Raw genomic sequence first — 17687 nt, forward strand, 5'->3', positions numbered from 1 at the left:
CACTCAGCTAGTGTTTGGAGTTTTTTTCAGAGGGAATTTTTCTATAGTAGCTGTAGATTCAGCATGTCCGTGGGAGGGGGCGAGTTTGGGATCCTCCTATGTCACCATCTTCAACAGGACTCCTCCAGTTTCTTTTAATTGGTATATTAGAACATTAACATCCAAAGTGCTTATTGATATAGTTGGGTAATAGCTACCGTATTTGTCACTGTTAGCTATTTATTGCCTTTGTTCTTTGTTCTTATTTTTGTCTTCCATGCTTTCTTCCTTTTGTGGTTGTAATCGAGCCTTTTATATGATGCCATTTTCTGTTCTTTCTTAACATATCAGTTATGTTTCTTGGTTTACATTTTTTAGTGGTTGCCCTAGTGTTTGCAGGATACATTTTACAACTAATCTGAGTCCACTTTCAAGTAACACTATACCACTTGTAGTGTAAGTAATTTTGCAGTAAGAAAATTATCTATATCCTCCCCCCATCTCTTGTATCACGCTGTCATTCATTTTACTTACCTAGGAACATGCATAATTGATTACATTGTTGCTATTATTATTTCAAACAATCTGGTTTCTATTAGATCAGTTAAGAAGAACAGCAGAAGTTTTTATTTTATGTTCACTTACTCTGTCTCTAATGCTCATTTTTCCTTATGTAAATCTGATTTTTCTGACCTATATAATTTTCCTTCTCTTTGATGATCTTCTTTCATCATTTCTTCCACAACAGGTCTGCTGGTGACAAATTTCTCAATTTTGATTTGTCTGAGAAAGTCTCTTTTTCATTTTTGAAAGAGTAATTTTGCAGGATACCAAATTCTAGCTTGATGATTCTTTTCTTATAAACACTAAATATTTCACTCCATGCTCTTCTTGCTTGCATTATTTCTGAATAGTAATCCAATGTAATTTTTATCATTGTGCCTCTATAGGTATGGGTTTTTTGTCCCCTTTGGCTTCTTTCATGATTTTCCTTCATCTTTGATTTTCTGAAGTTTGAATATGATATACCGGCATGTAAACTTATGGCATGCATCCTGCTTGTTGTTTTCTGAGCTTCTTGGATCTTTGGTTTGGTGTCTGACCTTAATTTTGTAAAATTCTCAATCATTATTGATTCATTGATTCAAATATCTTTCATATCTTTCTTTTTTTGCCTTCTAATATTACCAGTCTACATAAGTTATACCTTTTGTTGTTGTCCCACAGTCCTTGGAATTTCTGGAATTTTTTCAGTATTTTTTCTCTTTGTTTTTCAGTTTTGGAAGTTTCTATTGAGAAATCCTTAAACTCAGAGATTCTTACCTCAGCTCTGACAAGTCTACTCCTTACCCCATCTTCATTTCTGTTGTAGTTTTTCTCTCTAGGATTTCTTTTTGATTCTCTCTTAGAATTTCCATCTGTCTGCTTACATTACCCATCCATACTTGTTTGCTCTCTACTTTACTCATTAGAGCCCTTAGAATATTAATCATTGTTGTTTCAAATTCCTGGTCTGATATTTCCAACATCCTAGCCATAGGATGCTCTGATGCTTGCTCTGTCTGCTCAAACTGAGTGTTTTGCTTTTTTATAAACCCTGTGATTTTTTTTTTCTTGATAGCTGGACATGATGACTGGGCAAAAGGAACTGCAGTAGTGTTAAGCCTTTAATAATGTAGTGGTGAGCTGTGTGGAAGGGGAGGGGAAGCATTCTATAGTCCTATCCTTAGGGCTGTCTTTTAGTGAGCCTGTATCTTTGGTCTGTGAATTTCACAAGTGTTTCTCAGTTTTTCCCCCTTCTTAGGTGGGACAGGATGGCTAAGTAGGCTAGAGTTAGAAATTTCCCTTCACCTATGTCAGTCAGGTTCTGGAAAAAAACCTCAGTAATTTTAGTCTCTGATATAATCATTTCTCTTAAGGTTAGGCCTTGTTAAAAAGAACAGAATACTATGGTATATTTCAAAACTGCTTCCTTTCCCCTCCCCCTGCTGGAAATACAAGGGAATTTTTCTCTGATATTCACTGTGAGAAGCTGGTCCAGCTCCTGGAGGTAAAACTCACAAGTGTGGGGCCCACCCATAACTGGACACTCCTGGAGTTTTTAACTCTCAGGCTTGACCAAACTGAGCCTCCAGTAAGTCAATGACTATTGAATTTTTCCTATTCTGGTACTAATTGCCGTGGGGGTTTCTGCTCTGGTAATTCGTGATCTCTGTGTTTGCCTCTCTGCCTCTCCAGTTTTGGAGGCAGCAGTTTGTCCTGTGACCTTAGTTCTCTGACTGACATAAAAATTGTTGATTTTTCAGCTTGTTCACCTTTTTACTTGTTAGGATGGAGTGCTGACTTCCAAGTTACTTACGTGCCAGACTGTTTTGTTCTCACAAAAATTTTTACAAGTGGGTCTCTGCTGCTGTAACTAGAGAAATATAAATTGGGCATATATAAATGGAAATTTTATTAAGATGCTTTTCTGAAGACGAGGAGTGCTTTACTAACACTTCACAGAAATCTTCCAGTGCAGTGACAGCCACCCCACCCAATCAATCTTGTATAATTTAATAGCTTAAAAAAACAGTAAATACTCAGATTTGATCATTTGGCATTCCAAAATACTAAATAGCTATTTCATGAATTGACTATTAGGTAGTCTGACATTGGGTGAATTGGCCTAGGCAAATTGGCTTTCTATGAATTGACTTTCAGAAAATTAACTTAAAGCCCCAAATCATACAATATTAAAAAAATAAATATTAGAATAATAAAAAACAGATTGCAGTATGAAGTCAGTAAGTTAAAAAAAAAACCCCGTCACATTTGAATACAAGTGTAAAGCACTATCCAAATTTAAAAATATTCTTTCTGTTGAAAACTTTCTTTCAGGGGTCACAAATTTAAATATGCCAATGGACTAAATCAATGGGTAAATTTCATTTGGTGTACAAAGAAAGACATTAAACTACTTGTGTCACCATTGACACACCTACCTAGTTATGTTGCTTTATTGTAGTTTATTTTTTGAAACATCTCTGTGCACGCACATGTGTGTTTGTATACATGCATGTATATACACACACATAAATAAATTCACTAATAAGTTTAACTTTAAAATTATACCAGTGTCATCACATTAGTTTTTGACTGTTCTCTTGTTATCAGTTTGCCATGTTTCGTTACTGTTTTTTTTATTCTAGACTCATTTAATCATGTACAGAAATATATACACATATATTCTTTGATATTAGCAAGAGCTCAGAGCTCTGCTTGGCGCATAGTAGGAACTCAAATCTTTGCTGAATGAATATCTGTCTGTGGATTGATATTAGGTAGATATAGGTGGTATTGCACTTTTCTGTGTCTTACTTTTTCGTTCAACAATATTTTACTTAAATCCTTCCGAGTCAGTAGACGTAGGCTTAATAAGTATTTTTTTGTGCGTGTGTCACTGCATGCTGGCACCTGTATTTCTGTGGGAAGATTACCAGGAGTGTGACTGCTTGGTTGAAGGGTATATATGTTTAAAATTCTAATATAAATCTGTTAAAGCCATATTTCTTTCCCAAAATGCCCAAACACTTTTAAATTTACTTGCAATGTAAACAAATAACCTCCTCTACTTCATCTCTCTCCCTTACCCCCAATCTTCTTGAGCTTGAGATCTAGAAATATTCCTTTGAACACTCTGGGCATGTCAAATAAAACTTATCTGGAGCCTAAATTTGTCCAACAGGGCAACTGTTGACCTGCTAACAATCTTAAGTTCTCACTCCTTCAAATTCACGGACATTGCTTATTCTTTTCTTCCCCCATAAAATAAGTAGTACTTACTCATCATTGAAGACTTTGAAAATTTAGAAATCTAAAGTAGAAAGCAAAAAATTAACCGTATTTTTTTACAATACAGAGTTAACTCTTCTCCTGCAAGCTTTGTTTCTTTGTCAATGTATGTACATGTGTACATATGTATAAATTCATTTATTCATTCATTCATCAAATGTGTTTATCTGTGTGAGTATGCAAATTTATTCATTGAGTCACCGATTCAACAAAGCAGACATGGTACTATATATAAAGGGAAATAGCTTGCTTTTTTAATCCCACGCATTTCTCTCTTAAGAACTTTTCCATGCTTTAAATATTGCCTAAAAATCGTTATAAGAAACAATATTATTTACAATTGGCCTTCCATATCCATGGATGTGGAACCTGCAGATACGGAGGGCCAACTGTACTATGCAGTTTATATAAAGGACTTTGATATCTAGAGGGGTCCTGGAACCAATCCCCATTGGATACTGAGGGATGACTGTAACTTTTTTATTTTAACCATTCTGTTATGTTAAATGTCATATGATATTTGATTCTTCATTATTATCGAAATTTGCTTTGATGAGCAAACTTGTACATAAATATTTGTAAGCATTCTTGCTATTTCTATAGGATAGATTCCCAAAACTAGAATTATAGAGTGTAAGGGGGTAATCCCCTTTAAGATATTAACCTAAAATTTTTAAATGCTTTCCAATAAGATTTATAAATTTATTCTATGGGAATAGGCATACGAGAATGCCTCTTTCATTCCTTCCTCTCAAGTCTAAGTACTATTTTATTTTTGATATTTGCCAGCTTGATACACAAGAGAAAGTTCTTCACTATGGTTTTAATTGTCTCCTTTGACTGTTAGTGAGATTGAACATATATTCATATGTTTAATAACCATGTGTTGATCAGTAAATTATCTATTCCTGCCTTTTGCCCGTTGGTGTCTAAGATGTGGTACCATGTATGTTATTCATTTGTCAAATACGTATAACGGCTGTTTTATTTTCTTGACCTATCTATTCTCATGCCAGTATAATATTTTTTTACATTTTATAGCTATTGGTAAAAATCAAATATTTATATTGATATGTCAGATTTTCTAATTATCCCATTTTTGGATTATTTATTCAAGTCTTTGTTATTTCCAGGATAGTTTTATGTTTTCTTCACATGATGTTGCATATTCCTTGTTAAAATTATTTATACGTATCACATAGTTTTGTTACTGGTGTGATTAGGGATCTTTCCTCATTACACTTACTGTGTAAGAAAGTTAATGATATTTGCATATTCATTTCTATTCAGGCAACTTACTAAACTATAGAAAATTTTTGAGGTTTTTGGTAGACAGACATCTCTTGAAAATAACAATAAAATTACCTATTTATTTCTAGTGGCTGTACTTTCAGTTCTTTCTACTGCTTTATTATATTGACTGGATCTTAAAGGAAAATTGAAAATAATAGTGGTTATTTCCTAGGTACCTCGGAAGTCAACCTTGCCCTCTGATGCAATGTGTCTCAGATTCTTCTTGAGTTATCCAGCCCTATTTATGTAATCAATCACTCTGAGAAGCTCTGGTACTTTTGAAAAGGGGATGATATTCAAGACCATAACTAGATCCCTAGGGGTACACACTGTATTTTTTTTCACATGAGAGACACAGTGGAGAAACAGTGAGTCTACTATCCACTGTTTTTAAAATAATTACCCTTTTCTCAGAAGTTCATGGATTTTTTGGAGTATGGAAGAATACATGGATCTTTAATCACAGTTTTGCCATAAACAAGTAGAAAGCTGGAAAGAAATGTATGAAGCAACAGTTTTCAGATATTAGACAATAGGCAGCATAGGGCTTTATTCCCTGAAAGAAGGGAAACAGAAGAGATGCGATTTCCCTGGCTCTCTTCCTATTGTCAGGTTTTGGACTGCAGCACCTTGGGTGGGATCTGGACTGAGCGCAGGCTCAGTAGCTTGAGGAGAAGGAGATGGGCATTATGAGAGGTTAAAGTGGATGGAATCTTTGAGGCAGTGTTCCAGGGAAGAAGCATTGATATGCAGGAAGAGGTTCAGAAATTTGCATAGAGGTCCTTATGGGTCTATTGATGAAGATCAAACCACACAAGACCAGGGAAAGAATGACAGAACTGTTAAGCTGAACAATTATCAATGGTTACAGAAGGCTGGGAGTTAATTTGAGTTACAGTCAGTCAGAGTGAAGAGGTGTTTTTGAAAACCTGGGACATTCACTAGAGATCCCAGAAGAGTCGTGCTTTACTAGTAGCACTAAATTAGCCTTAGAGAAAAGGATATTCTAAATCTGCCCTATCAAAGTTTAAAAACAAGCCTTGATCAAGCTGTTCTGCAAGTAACTTAACTGCCTGCCAGCACCAATATGGCAATCTTTAAAGGAAAACAACACATTCTACAATATGATATTAACAGTATCCATCATAACATTTTAGAAAGTAACAAACATACAAGGAAGGGGAATTATGTGACCCATACCAGGAGAAAAATTTAGTCAATAGAAATAGACCCAGAAGTGTTAAAAATGATATAATTAGTTGACAGGGATTTTAAAAAGCTATTACAAATATTCTCATGGATTTAAAATAAAACATTGACACGGTAAGAAGAGAACTGGGAGATATAAAAAAGCACATGGAATTTATAGAAATAGAAAAACACCATAACTGAAATGAAAAATTCTTTGGATAGTATTAACAGCACAACTGACACAGCAGAAGAAAATGTCAGTGAACTTAAAGATAAGGCAATAGAAACTATTCAAACTGAAGCAAAAAACGTAAAAAAGACTGAAAAAAAAATGAATCAGTGACCCATTAGATGCTGTCAAACGGTTCAGCATATGTGTAATTAGTGTTGCAGAAGAAGAGAAAGAGGGGAGGCTAGAAAAAATTTTAAGGAATTTTCAAAATTTGATAAAGCATGAACTCAAAGTTCCAGGAAGTTCAATAAATCTCAAGCCAGAGAAACACAGATACATACCAAGACACCTTATAATCAAATTACTGAAATCAACAATAAAGGGAGTATTTTTTTTTAGGCTGAAGAACAACTTTTATTTATTAAGAATGAATAATGATATAATATATAATAATAAAAATAATAATCAAGAACTAATAATGTATCAAGAAGAAGGATTATTACTGACTGATACAAATAACTGAAAAGCCCAAGCATGGCTAGATTCCAAGACTCAGATGATGCTGTCAGAATTCTGCCTCCCTCCATCCCTTGATTTGGCTCCCTTCCCTCTAGGATTCACTTTCATGCAGACTCTCCACACATGTGGTAATAAAAGTGGCATTCAGCAGCTCTAAGTTTAAATCCTACCAGCAGTAACTCTGAGACAAATAGCTTCTCTTTCTAAAGGGTTCCAATACATTGACTAATTGGCCTGATCCGGTTCATGCACCAACCTCTGGGCATGGAAAGTGTGATGCTTCAAAGCTGGGCAGGGTCACGTCCCACAGTAACCACACTGCCGATTTATAAAGGATTCATTTCCCCCAAGAAAATTTCAGATACTGTTGCCAGCTGAATAGTGTAGATTCTGGGAAGAAAAAAATAGCAGATGTTCATTACTATTATCTTAAGACCATAACCACTTAACCATATTTCTCAGATAAAGAGGTTTACTGAAATAGCTATGTGTGTGATGGTTAAACTATTACAGTAAAAAGGGACATTGAGTGATTAAGTCTACACCAATGTATTCATGAAGGTAGTCTCAAATGCCCACAAACAATATCGAACACAAGAACAGATGCTCAACTTTGGCTTGTCACAATAATAAAATAAAAATAAAAATATACAAAGGACCAAGAGCAGAGATTTGAGGCCTAAAATCCATATCTATACTATGATTTCTACTCAACCAAGGTTGATTGAAACAGGTAGCTTCCAATTAATAAAAGAGGTGGTTGTTTTAGTTATAAAAAGATAAATTATTGGTGTCAGTCAATCCTATTCATTCCGAAACAAACATGAAAGCAAAATACGATGTTCTTTTGTCGCCATTTTTTCCCCTAACAATTTCAAAGCTACAGAAACACTGAAGACTATTACAATGAACACCCACATACCCTTCACTTAGATTTACCAGTGATTAACATTTTGCCTTACTTGCTTTCCCTAATAAAGGGAATATTTTAAATGTAGTCGGAGGAGAAAGACACATTGCATCTGGAGCAACAATGATAAGAATGACTCCAGGCTTCTTATCAGAAAATATGTAAGACAAAAAAAATTAAATGACATCATTTAAGTGTGAGAAAAAACCTGTCATTTAGTGTTCTGTATCCAATGAAAATATTTCAAAAATTAAGGATATAAAAGAATTTTTTCAGATATAAACATCTGAGAGAATTTGTTGCTAGAAGATATGCACTAAAGGAAATATTAAACTATATTCAGATGGAAGGAAAATAATGTCATATGGAAATGTGGATCTACACAAAGCAATGAAGAGTGCTGGAAATGAAAAAGATGTGGATAAATATAAAATAGTGTATTGGATAAATATAAAATAGTGTATTTCATTTAAACTTTTTTTTTTTTTTTTTTAAATTTAAGGCTGTGTTGGGTCTTTGTTTCTGTGCGAGAGCCCTCCCCAGTTGCGGCAAGCGGGGGCCACTCTTCATTGCGGTGCACGGGCCTCTCACTATCGTGGCCTCTCTTGTTGCGGAGCACAGGCTCCAGACGCGCAGGCTCAGTAATTGTGACTCACGGGCCTAGTTGCTCCGCGACATATGGGATCTTCCCACACTAGAGCTCGAACCCGTGTCCCCTGCATTGGCAGGCGGATTCTCAACCACTGCACCACCAGGGAAGCCCTCATTTAAACTTTTAAGAAGACAATTGACTTTTTAAAGTAAACACAATAATAATGTATTCTGGCATTTATAGCACATTTAGGCAAAGTTGTTTGTTGTTTCTATTGCTGTGATTTTCATTTGCATTTCTCTTACGATTAATGGTGTTGAGCATCTGTTCATATTCTTGGTGCCATTTGTATATCATCTTTGGAGAAATATCGACTCAAGTCCTTTGCCCATTTTAAAGTTAGGTTATTTGATTTTTTTTGTTGACTTATAGGATTTCATTGTATATTCTGGATATTAACCCTTTATCAGATATATGGTTTGCAAGTTTTTTGTTCTATAGGTTGCCTTTTCACTCTGTTGATTGTTTCCTTTGATGCACAAACGTTTTTAAGTTCGTTGTATAGCCATTTGTCTATTTTTACTTTTGTTGCTTGTGCTTTTAGTGTCATATCCAAGATATCATTGTGAAGTCCAATGTTACGAAGCTTTCCCCCTGTGTTTTCTTCTTGGAGTTTTATAGTCTTAGGTCTTACATTTAGGTGTTTAATCCATTTTGAGTTAATCTTCATATATGATGTGAGATAAGGGTCCAACTTCGTTCTTTTGCATTGGGTATCTAGTTTTCCGAGCACCATTTGCTGAAGTGATTCTCCTTTCCCCATTGAGTGGTCTTGGCACCCTTGTCAAAGATCCTTTGACTATATCAGTAATATGTTTACCAATAACAGTAACTGAATAGATAAATGGAGATATGGGAAAACTCTTTTTTGTAGTATAAACAATATAGAAGGAATAATGGAGTTAAATAATTATCAATGGATGCTAAAACTAGTGGGTGAAAGTTTTATGAGGACCCAGATACTTTCATAATCTCTCAAGTATCTCCTCACAAATTGCTTATTAATTACAAATGGAGGCATGGTAACTTACAGTGGAAAAAACTTGAAGACAGCACCTTAACCAAGTGATCCAAAAGTAACAACACAATATTATGACAAAGTGACAACATGGTGTCTCCTGAGAAGGACGACATTACTTCTGTGAGGTATTTCACAGTAGACATACACATACACACACAACAACATGAAGGTGATGTGATAGAGCTAAGGCAATGGATACCCCAAACAGAATAATTTTTTCCTGTACATTTAAGCCATGGAATAAAGAAATTAGATTCATGTTCTTAAATTGAGATCTTAGAAATTGAGAGATGTTTTATATTGTTTTGAGAAGTAGCATAGCATAGTGGTCAAGGGCAGAGACTCTGAAACCAGATAGCTTCAGTTTAAATCCTGTCTCCATCACTTACTAGCCATGTGACCTTTGGCAAGTTAAATATCTATGCCTCAGTTTATTCATCTGTAAAGTAGGAATAATAATAGTCCCAACCTTATAGGGCTGTTGTGAGGATTTGATGAGTGAATCTATATAAAGTGCTCAGAATAGAGACTCACACATAGTAAGCACCATAAAGTTGTTTGCTATTATTAATTAATTAATTACAGAAATTAATTATCTGATGCCCTCTTGGAATACAAAAAAACCTTTGCTTAAAAATCAAACAAACAAAAACTAACAAATTAAACAAACCTGATCCTGGTCAAGGGCCGTATTATGCTAGTAAATGTTTACCAACTAGTGTGAGGAAGGGTAAAGCCCTCATTTGTAAGTATAAATACTTCAAACTACCCCATGATGTCACTGAACTTGGAGATGGGAAGAGATGTTACACACTCAGCCCTGGGAGCTGATACTGGCTGGCTCTAACACACCACTGGAATGGTCTCATTTTCATTAGAATTTATGTAAGTGTTTCTGAAATTGCACACTAAATTTTCAGGTGAACATTTGAAGGTGTTAAATTTTCCAGGTGCAAATATTGTGAGCCTCACTTTACAGCTGCTTTTTAGCGTGTGTGTGTGTGCGTGTGTGCACTTTAGGCTAAAAAACCAAGCATTCAATTTGTAGAATTCTCTCTCTAAATAAATCAAATAAAATTACACTAGATGAAAATACAAAAGTAAGCTTGATGATCCATCTGATAATTTTACTTTCTATGAGAAAATATTTTTAAATGATCATTTGAATTAAAAAAATGATTCTAGGTGTGCACTTCCGAGATGACGTGCAACTGTTCTAGTGGCTACAGCCCTCCAGATTGCCAAGCGCGCTCCAGAGAATCTTCCAGATTGCCTGGGGGACAGGGCAAGTATCTATCTCTTCTTGTATCCAGTTAATAAAATTCTCAAATTGCTTACCTTCACAAAGACAAAGTTCGATTTTTGCCACTTTGAAAGAAACCAGTATTTGTAATTAAAAGGTAAATAGGCTTCCTCAAGAAATAGACACCAAATATGATTTCTTAATCTTGCTTTTTGTCCTAATATCAATTTTGAATATGATTGAAGCTGAGGGTATCTTTTAAAATTTTTATTTACTTATGTCTGACTTTCTCCTTTAAACTGTCTTTCAACCTTTCCCCCTTTTATGCCTGATCCTGTGGTCTCAGCTCTATACAAACAACACACCCTGTGTCCAGCACTGTTAATATATGTCTGTTATAGAAGAAATAGAGGAAATAGAAGATAAGTTTTTAGTCTGGCGTTTATAGTTTAAATGATAAAAATCTATTAATTGCTGCTAAAGAGATGACAGAAGGGGCTAAAACAATATTCTGTTTGTTCACGATGACTTTAGTTTTTGTCATTCATTCATTGATTTAGCAAATATTTATTGAATTCCTAATATATACCAGGTGTTCATCATATGGCACTAAGCATGTACAGTAAGCAAAACAGAGTCCCACTCCTCATGGAATTTAAAGAATACCCAGTGCTAACTAGCTGCAGAATTAGGATTAGGAATCAAGTCTCCTATTTTTTATGGCAGTGACGTTTTAGTAGCACTGCAGTGACTCCGTATGTAAAAACAGGTCCCTAAATGTCAAAGAGCCAACAGTCTAATAAAGAAAACCAGGATGTGCACAGATATAGTGGAATTCTGTGATAATGCACCTTGTAACAATGCAAGTTTGTTGGATAACCTTACATATTATATATCATTGAAGTTTTGGGGTCCCACTTATAGTGGGATTTTGCTGTAGCTGCTGTATAATGTAGAATACGTTGGAACTTTCTGGAACTTTGTTTCTATTCTTTTAGAATGAGAGTTTATAGAGATAGTCTTAAGTATTATGATTCTATTATTATTTTTCCATATTCCTTGAATAACAATAAACATTAAGAACATTGTAATTAGTTTGCTGTAACTTGAAAGTAAAAGTAGACAGCTTAATTTTTTTACTCTGACTTTTTAATGTATTTTTAGGTTTAATCAAGGAAAGAGGTTTTGAGAAGGCTGGGAAGAAGCGGTGGCTTTTGGGTATCTACATTGCTTTACCTGTTCTCGTCGTAGCAACCATAGTAGCTGTTTCATGGAAGCCTTTGAAAAAGTGGTTCAGCAAGAAAGAGGAACCCCAAAGTAGCGAGTAAATTGAATTTGTGTTCTGAAGTTAAACTTTAGTACTATTTAAATCTAGTCACATGTAAGGAAATATTATGAACAGCCATAATACTTTACATTTTACAGGAATTTTGAATGCTACATCAGTATCTCATTTAATTATTTGAGATAGTTTTGAATATCCTTATTTTAAAGATGCAAAAATTTTGGAATGTGGTTTTAATAACTTGCCAATGTCATCGTCTTGGTAATTGAGAGAGGAAGAACTAAAATGTATCCATATCTATTGCTTTCAAATGCCCAGTGATCCGTGCCACCTACAGGAGAAGTACCAGAAGTATTTATTTGGAATGCAGATTTATGAGCCTTATCACAAATGAAATATTTCAATTTGCATTGCTGCCTCATGTAAGAAGTAATTTAAAAAATATTCTCTGGGAAAAGTCTTCAGAAGGCAAATTTATAATTTAGTATATAAAATATTTTTATTTAAAAATATAGTTCAAAAACAAAGACAGAACAAGGTGACAAACAACCGTTTGCCCACCACTGGAAATAAACATGAATATTTTGTTTCTCTTATGAAATAAACCGCTGTCTATACAGCTGCAATCCCCATCTCCCTCTCTGCGGAGAACAACCTCTGCACTGAAAGCTGGTGTGTATCACATATTTTTACTACACATGGCTACATCCCTGTGCCATATCTAGAATTATATATAATTTTAAATATTTATACTTTATACATATGTTTACCCTTCTAATTCTAAGTTTGTTTTTCCTTTTTTTCCTTTTTCTTTTTTATGAGCAGTCTTCTCAGAGGTTTTTCTATTTTATTAGTAATTTAAAAATATAATTTGTGGTTCTATTGAGATCCCTATATTTCCTTGTGTTTATTATCCTTAACTTATTCTCTATTCCTCTTTGCTACTCTCTTCACCTTTGCTATGTGTTTGTTAATTCTACCTTTGTGGAGTCTAATGCTTTGTTTATTAATTTTCAATTTTTCTTATTTTCCTAATATGCTTTTAAAGTGAAAACTTTCTCCCTTATATATCATTTCATCTACATTCTCCAGTTTTTAAGATACAGCTGATATTCAGTTAAAAAAATTAGAAACTTCCAGCACGATTTCTTATTTAAATCATGAACAAATCATGGTCTTTAGTTGTCAGTTCTATGATTTATTTTTGTTGCTGTAAAAGTTATTTTCCAATTTTATTACCTTATTGGGAAAGCTTTGTCTCTATGATTTAGACTCTTAAATGTTGGAACCAAAAAGGAAGTCATTTTTTTGTAAAAATGTATGCTTGATACACATGCTTCAATTAATGTGATACAGTATGTTTTTTTCTTTGTTTTTAGAACAGACTTTTTAATTGTGCTGTTTCAAATCATCTTTATACTTACTGGGTTTTTAAATTTTTTCTCTACTTGATAATTTATTTTCTATGAGAGGCAGACTAAGGTTTTCCAATATGTCATGGCTTTCTCTTTGATTGTTGAGACTTCTGCTTTATATACTCTGAGGCAGTGACTAAATGCATAATGTTCAATGTAGTTATATATTCTTGGTGTATTTTCTTTTTATCATTAATAATTGTATCTTAAATTCTATTCTCACTCTTATATTGCTATATATCAACTTGCTCTTTGAAAGTTAGACTTACCTATTACATGTTTTTCATCCCTTATTTTCAACCTTTCTTTGATTTTAGTTGGTATCTTATAAACAGCCTTTATATGAAATGCAGTAGTGGAGTTTGTTACATGTATATGCTTAATCTATGATGGCATATATTCACATTGAAATTTACCATCTTATTTTCTTCCTACTTACTATCCTCTTTTTTTTTTTTTTTCATTTTTTCCTTTTCCCAAAATCCATTTTCTTGATTGTGCTTTTTCTTCTTCTTTTCTTTTTCTCTTCTACTATTTTGTACATTTTTATATTCTGTTTTTATTGTTTTAATGACTCTTGTTAACTTTTAGCATTTGTAGCTAATGTTGTATAATGTCTTAATTTAATCATTGTATATAATCTTCTGAATAACACAAGGATCTTAGCCCTTTAACACTAACCTATCTTTTTCAATCTGTTTGTCATTTGGCTTTTCAGTTCCCTCCAAATAAGTTTTATGTTATTGTGTTCTTATCATTATTATATTTAGTTAATACTTATTAGGATTTCCTGATATATTTCCCAGATTCTTTATGATTCCCCTTTTTTAAATTTAGTTTTGAAATAATTTAAGAAATATAAAAAGTTGCAAAAATAGCACAGAATTCCGTTGTACTCATCACTTAGGTTTTCTCAATAATAACATCTTACATTAACATAGTGCATTTTCACAGCCAGAGAATTGGTATTGGTACAATATTATTAATTAAACTATAGACCTTATTCATATTCACCAGTGTTTACATACATACACTCATTTTTGAGTATGTGTGTGTATATATTATGAAATTTTGTCACATGGTTTGTGTACCAATGCCATAATTATCGCCATTCTTTTTGGAATCCTGCTTTTTTCATTCTAGGTTCAATCTTCTTGGAGAAGTACCTGCTTTGGTAGTTATTACAGTGATGGTCTATGTGTAACCATCTGTCTTATATGCCTGGAAATGGTTTTATTTCACTTTCACTCTTGAAATTCTATATGGCTATAGAATTTTAGGTGGACAGTTATTTCTGTCAGCCCTTTTATGATGCCATTGAATTCTGGCATTTACTGTTGTTGAGATGTCTGCTGTCAGATTAATTAATTCATTTTTACCTTTATACTTGCTGCACTTTTTTTCTAAGTTAGCTTCTCAAGTTTTCTTTTGTCCAAGGTATTATGTTACTGAATTATTACTTGTTCTGATATGAGTTTGTTTTTATTTTTCCAGCTCTGAATTCATAATAATCTTCAATTATCATGTCTTTCTTCAGTTCTGGAAGATTCTCAGTCATTATCTCTTCAATGCTTGACTCTTCCCCATTCTATCCCTTTTATTTTCTGAAATCCCTATATTTTAGGGTCTTCCATTCTAGCCTGCATGGTAGATGGTGATGGTTGTTCTCTTCTTCATCTTTATACTTCTCCTCCTTTTTCTTCTTTTCTTTTGACACTAAGAATGAAGTTTTTAAAAGCTGAGATACAATTTACATGTAGTAAAATTAATCTCTTTAGTTTATGTAATTCTATGAGTTTAACAAATATGTACACTTACCACAACCTCAATAAAACATAGAACAATTTCATCACCTCAGAATTCCCTCTCACCCCACCTTCAGCTCCTGGCACTGACAGATGTCTTCTTTGCCTATAGTTTTGCCAATTCCAGAACTTTGTATAAATGGAATCGTATACTGTAGTATGTAATCTTTTGAGTCTGTCTTCTTTCCCTTGGCATAATGCATTTGACATTCATCCATGATGTTATGTGTATCAACAGCTTGTTCTTTTTCTAATGTATAGTTCTATCGTGGTATAATTGACATACAGTAAATTACATATATTTTAAGTGTATAATTTTGTATGTTTTGATAATTTGAAAAGTAACACTGATGAAACCATCACCATGATCAAGATTATGAAGATATCTGTCATGCCTCCAAATTTCCTCATGCCCCTTTGTAAGCCCCACTCTTGCCTCTTCCACCTGCTTTATCCCCCCCATACTGCTGCTGATCTGCTTTCTTAGTTTGCATTTTCTAGAATTTTATATAAATGGAATCATACAGTATGTACTCTTCTTTTTGTCTGATTTATTTCACTCACCATGATTATTTTGCAATCCATCCATGTTCTTGTGTGATCATTTTTTTTTCCTTTTATTGCTGATAAGTATTCAGTTGTATGATTATACCATAATTTGTTCATCTATTCCATCTGTTGATAGTTATTTGGATGCTTTCCAGTTTTTGGCTGTTATAAATAAAGCCATTATGAACATTTACATACAAATTTCTATGTGAACATATGCATTCTTTTTCTTAGTTAATACCCAGGACTGGAACGACGGGGTAATATGGTAGGTATATGTTTTACTTCTAAAGAAAGAGCTAAACTGTTTTGCAAAGCAGTTCTTCTATCTTATATTCCAACTACTAGCATGTGAGAGTTCTAGTTCCTCCACATTCTCACCAACACTTATATGGTCATATATTTTTTTAATTTTAGCAATTCTGATAGTGTGCAGTGGCATCTCATTATGGTTTTAATTTACATTTCTCTAATGACTAATGATGCTGACAGTTGTTTCATGTGGTTATTTGTCAGATGTACATCGTCTTTGGAGAAGTGTGTATTCAAATATTTTACCCATTTGAAATTAATTAATTAAAATTACAATCCAGAGGTCTTCTATTTATTTATTTTTACGCCTATTATGGCATGATTTCATAGGGAATGGGTTCCAGCTCACTGGTTCTCACTAAGTGTGCTTCTCTGGATGGAGCAGGCTGGTGCTTCAGTCAAACCCACGTTCCTTTCCCTTTGGCTTCCTTCTTTTTCTGATCATATTTCCTTCACTCATTTCAGGGAGCGATCTTGGTTCTTAGAGTGCTTAATATCCTCAATAAGTACATTAATTCTCTTGGCAAGAATCTTGCCCTTAATTCGTTTGTTTGCAACAATGCCAGCAGCCTGCTGGGTAACATTGTAGACTCCCAGTTTTTGTAACATTTGTGGGACATTCCTTTTTTAAATAGTGCCAGTTCCCTTGCTGTCTACAATATCACTTTTTTGTAGATTCCCATGTATGTGACCAAAGGAACAACCCCATGTTTTCTAAAAGGTCTAGAGAATGTATAGCAGGTGCCTCTTCTCTTTTCTTTTGTGTTGGTCTTTTTGACAAATTACTGGAAGATGGCAGTTTCAGCTGAAAGACCCCATTTTTTGATTGGGTTGTCTTTTTATTATTGAGTCAGTCAAAACTTTTTGATCATTTAAAAAATGGATTGTTTGTTTTCTTATTATTGTATTTTGAGTGTTCATTATAAATGCTGGATACAAGTGCTTTATTATATATATGATTTGCAAATATATTCTTCTAGTCTAAGGCTTTTCTTTTCACTCTTCTAAAGAGCAAAAGTTTTAAATTCTGATGAAATCCAGTGTATCAGTATCTTCTTTTATAGATCATGATTTTGATGTTGTATCTAGGAAATATTTGCCTAACCAAAATTCATGAAGATTTTCTCTCATGTTTTCTTTTAAAAGTTTTATAGTTTTAGGTTTTACATTTAGGCTTATATCCAATTTGAACTAAGTTTTGTATGGGTATGAATTGAGTGTTTTTCTTTTCCTGCATAAGAATATCCAGTTGTTCTAACACCATTGCTTTTAAGCTTCGTTAAGCAGGATCAGAATGGTTAGCACTACGGAGGCAGTACCCTTCCATGTAACTCTACCAAACTCACTGTGAATTATGAGATTTTTCAACTCAGATGGTGGGAACACAAACTATTCCTGTTCCTATATGAGTACAAGAGATTGCTTCCTTTATTAATTTCTAATAATTTTTCTCTGGCTCAGGGAGTTTCTTCACTTGCATTCAGTGATTGGTACTCTGCAGAACACT

At 33.8% G+C, this 17687-nt stretch overlaps 1 protein-coding gene across 1 annotated transcript in view; it reads left to right on the forward strand.

Moving 5' to 3' along the window:
- The window catches only part of ADAM32 (ADAM metallopeptidase domain 32), a gene marked incomplete at its 5' end in the record, with an annotated part of 153579 nt that extends 141437 nt beyond the window's left edge, over positions 1-12142 (forward strand). Inside the window, 2 exons of the mRNA XM_007178426.2 lie at positions 10757-10856; positions 11979-12142. Of these exons, the coding sequence (XP_007178488.2) occupies positions 10757-10856; positions 11979-12142 (264 nt within the window). The remainder of the gene's footprint in view (positions 1-10756; positions 10857-11978) is intronic.
- Between the last annotated feature and the right edge of the window lie 5545 nt (positions 12143-17687).

The sequence above is a fragment of the Balaenoptera acutorostrata genome, chromosome 21 (genome assembly GCF_949987535.1).
Source record: "Balaenoptera acutorostrata chromosome 21, mBalAcu1.1, whole genome shotgun sequence".
Classification (NCBI taxonomy): domain Eukaryota; kingdom Metazoa; phylum Chordata; class Mammalia; order Artiodactyla; family Balaenopteridae; genus Balaenoptera; species Balaenoptera acutorostrata.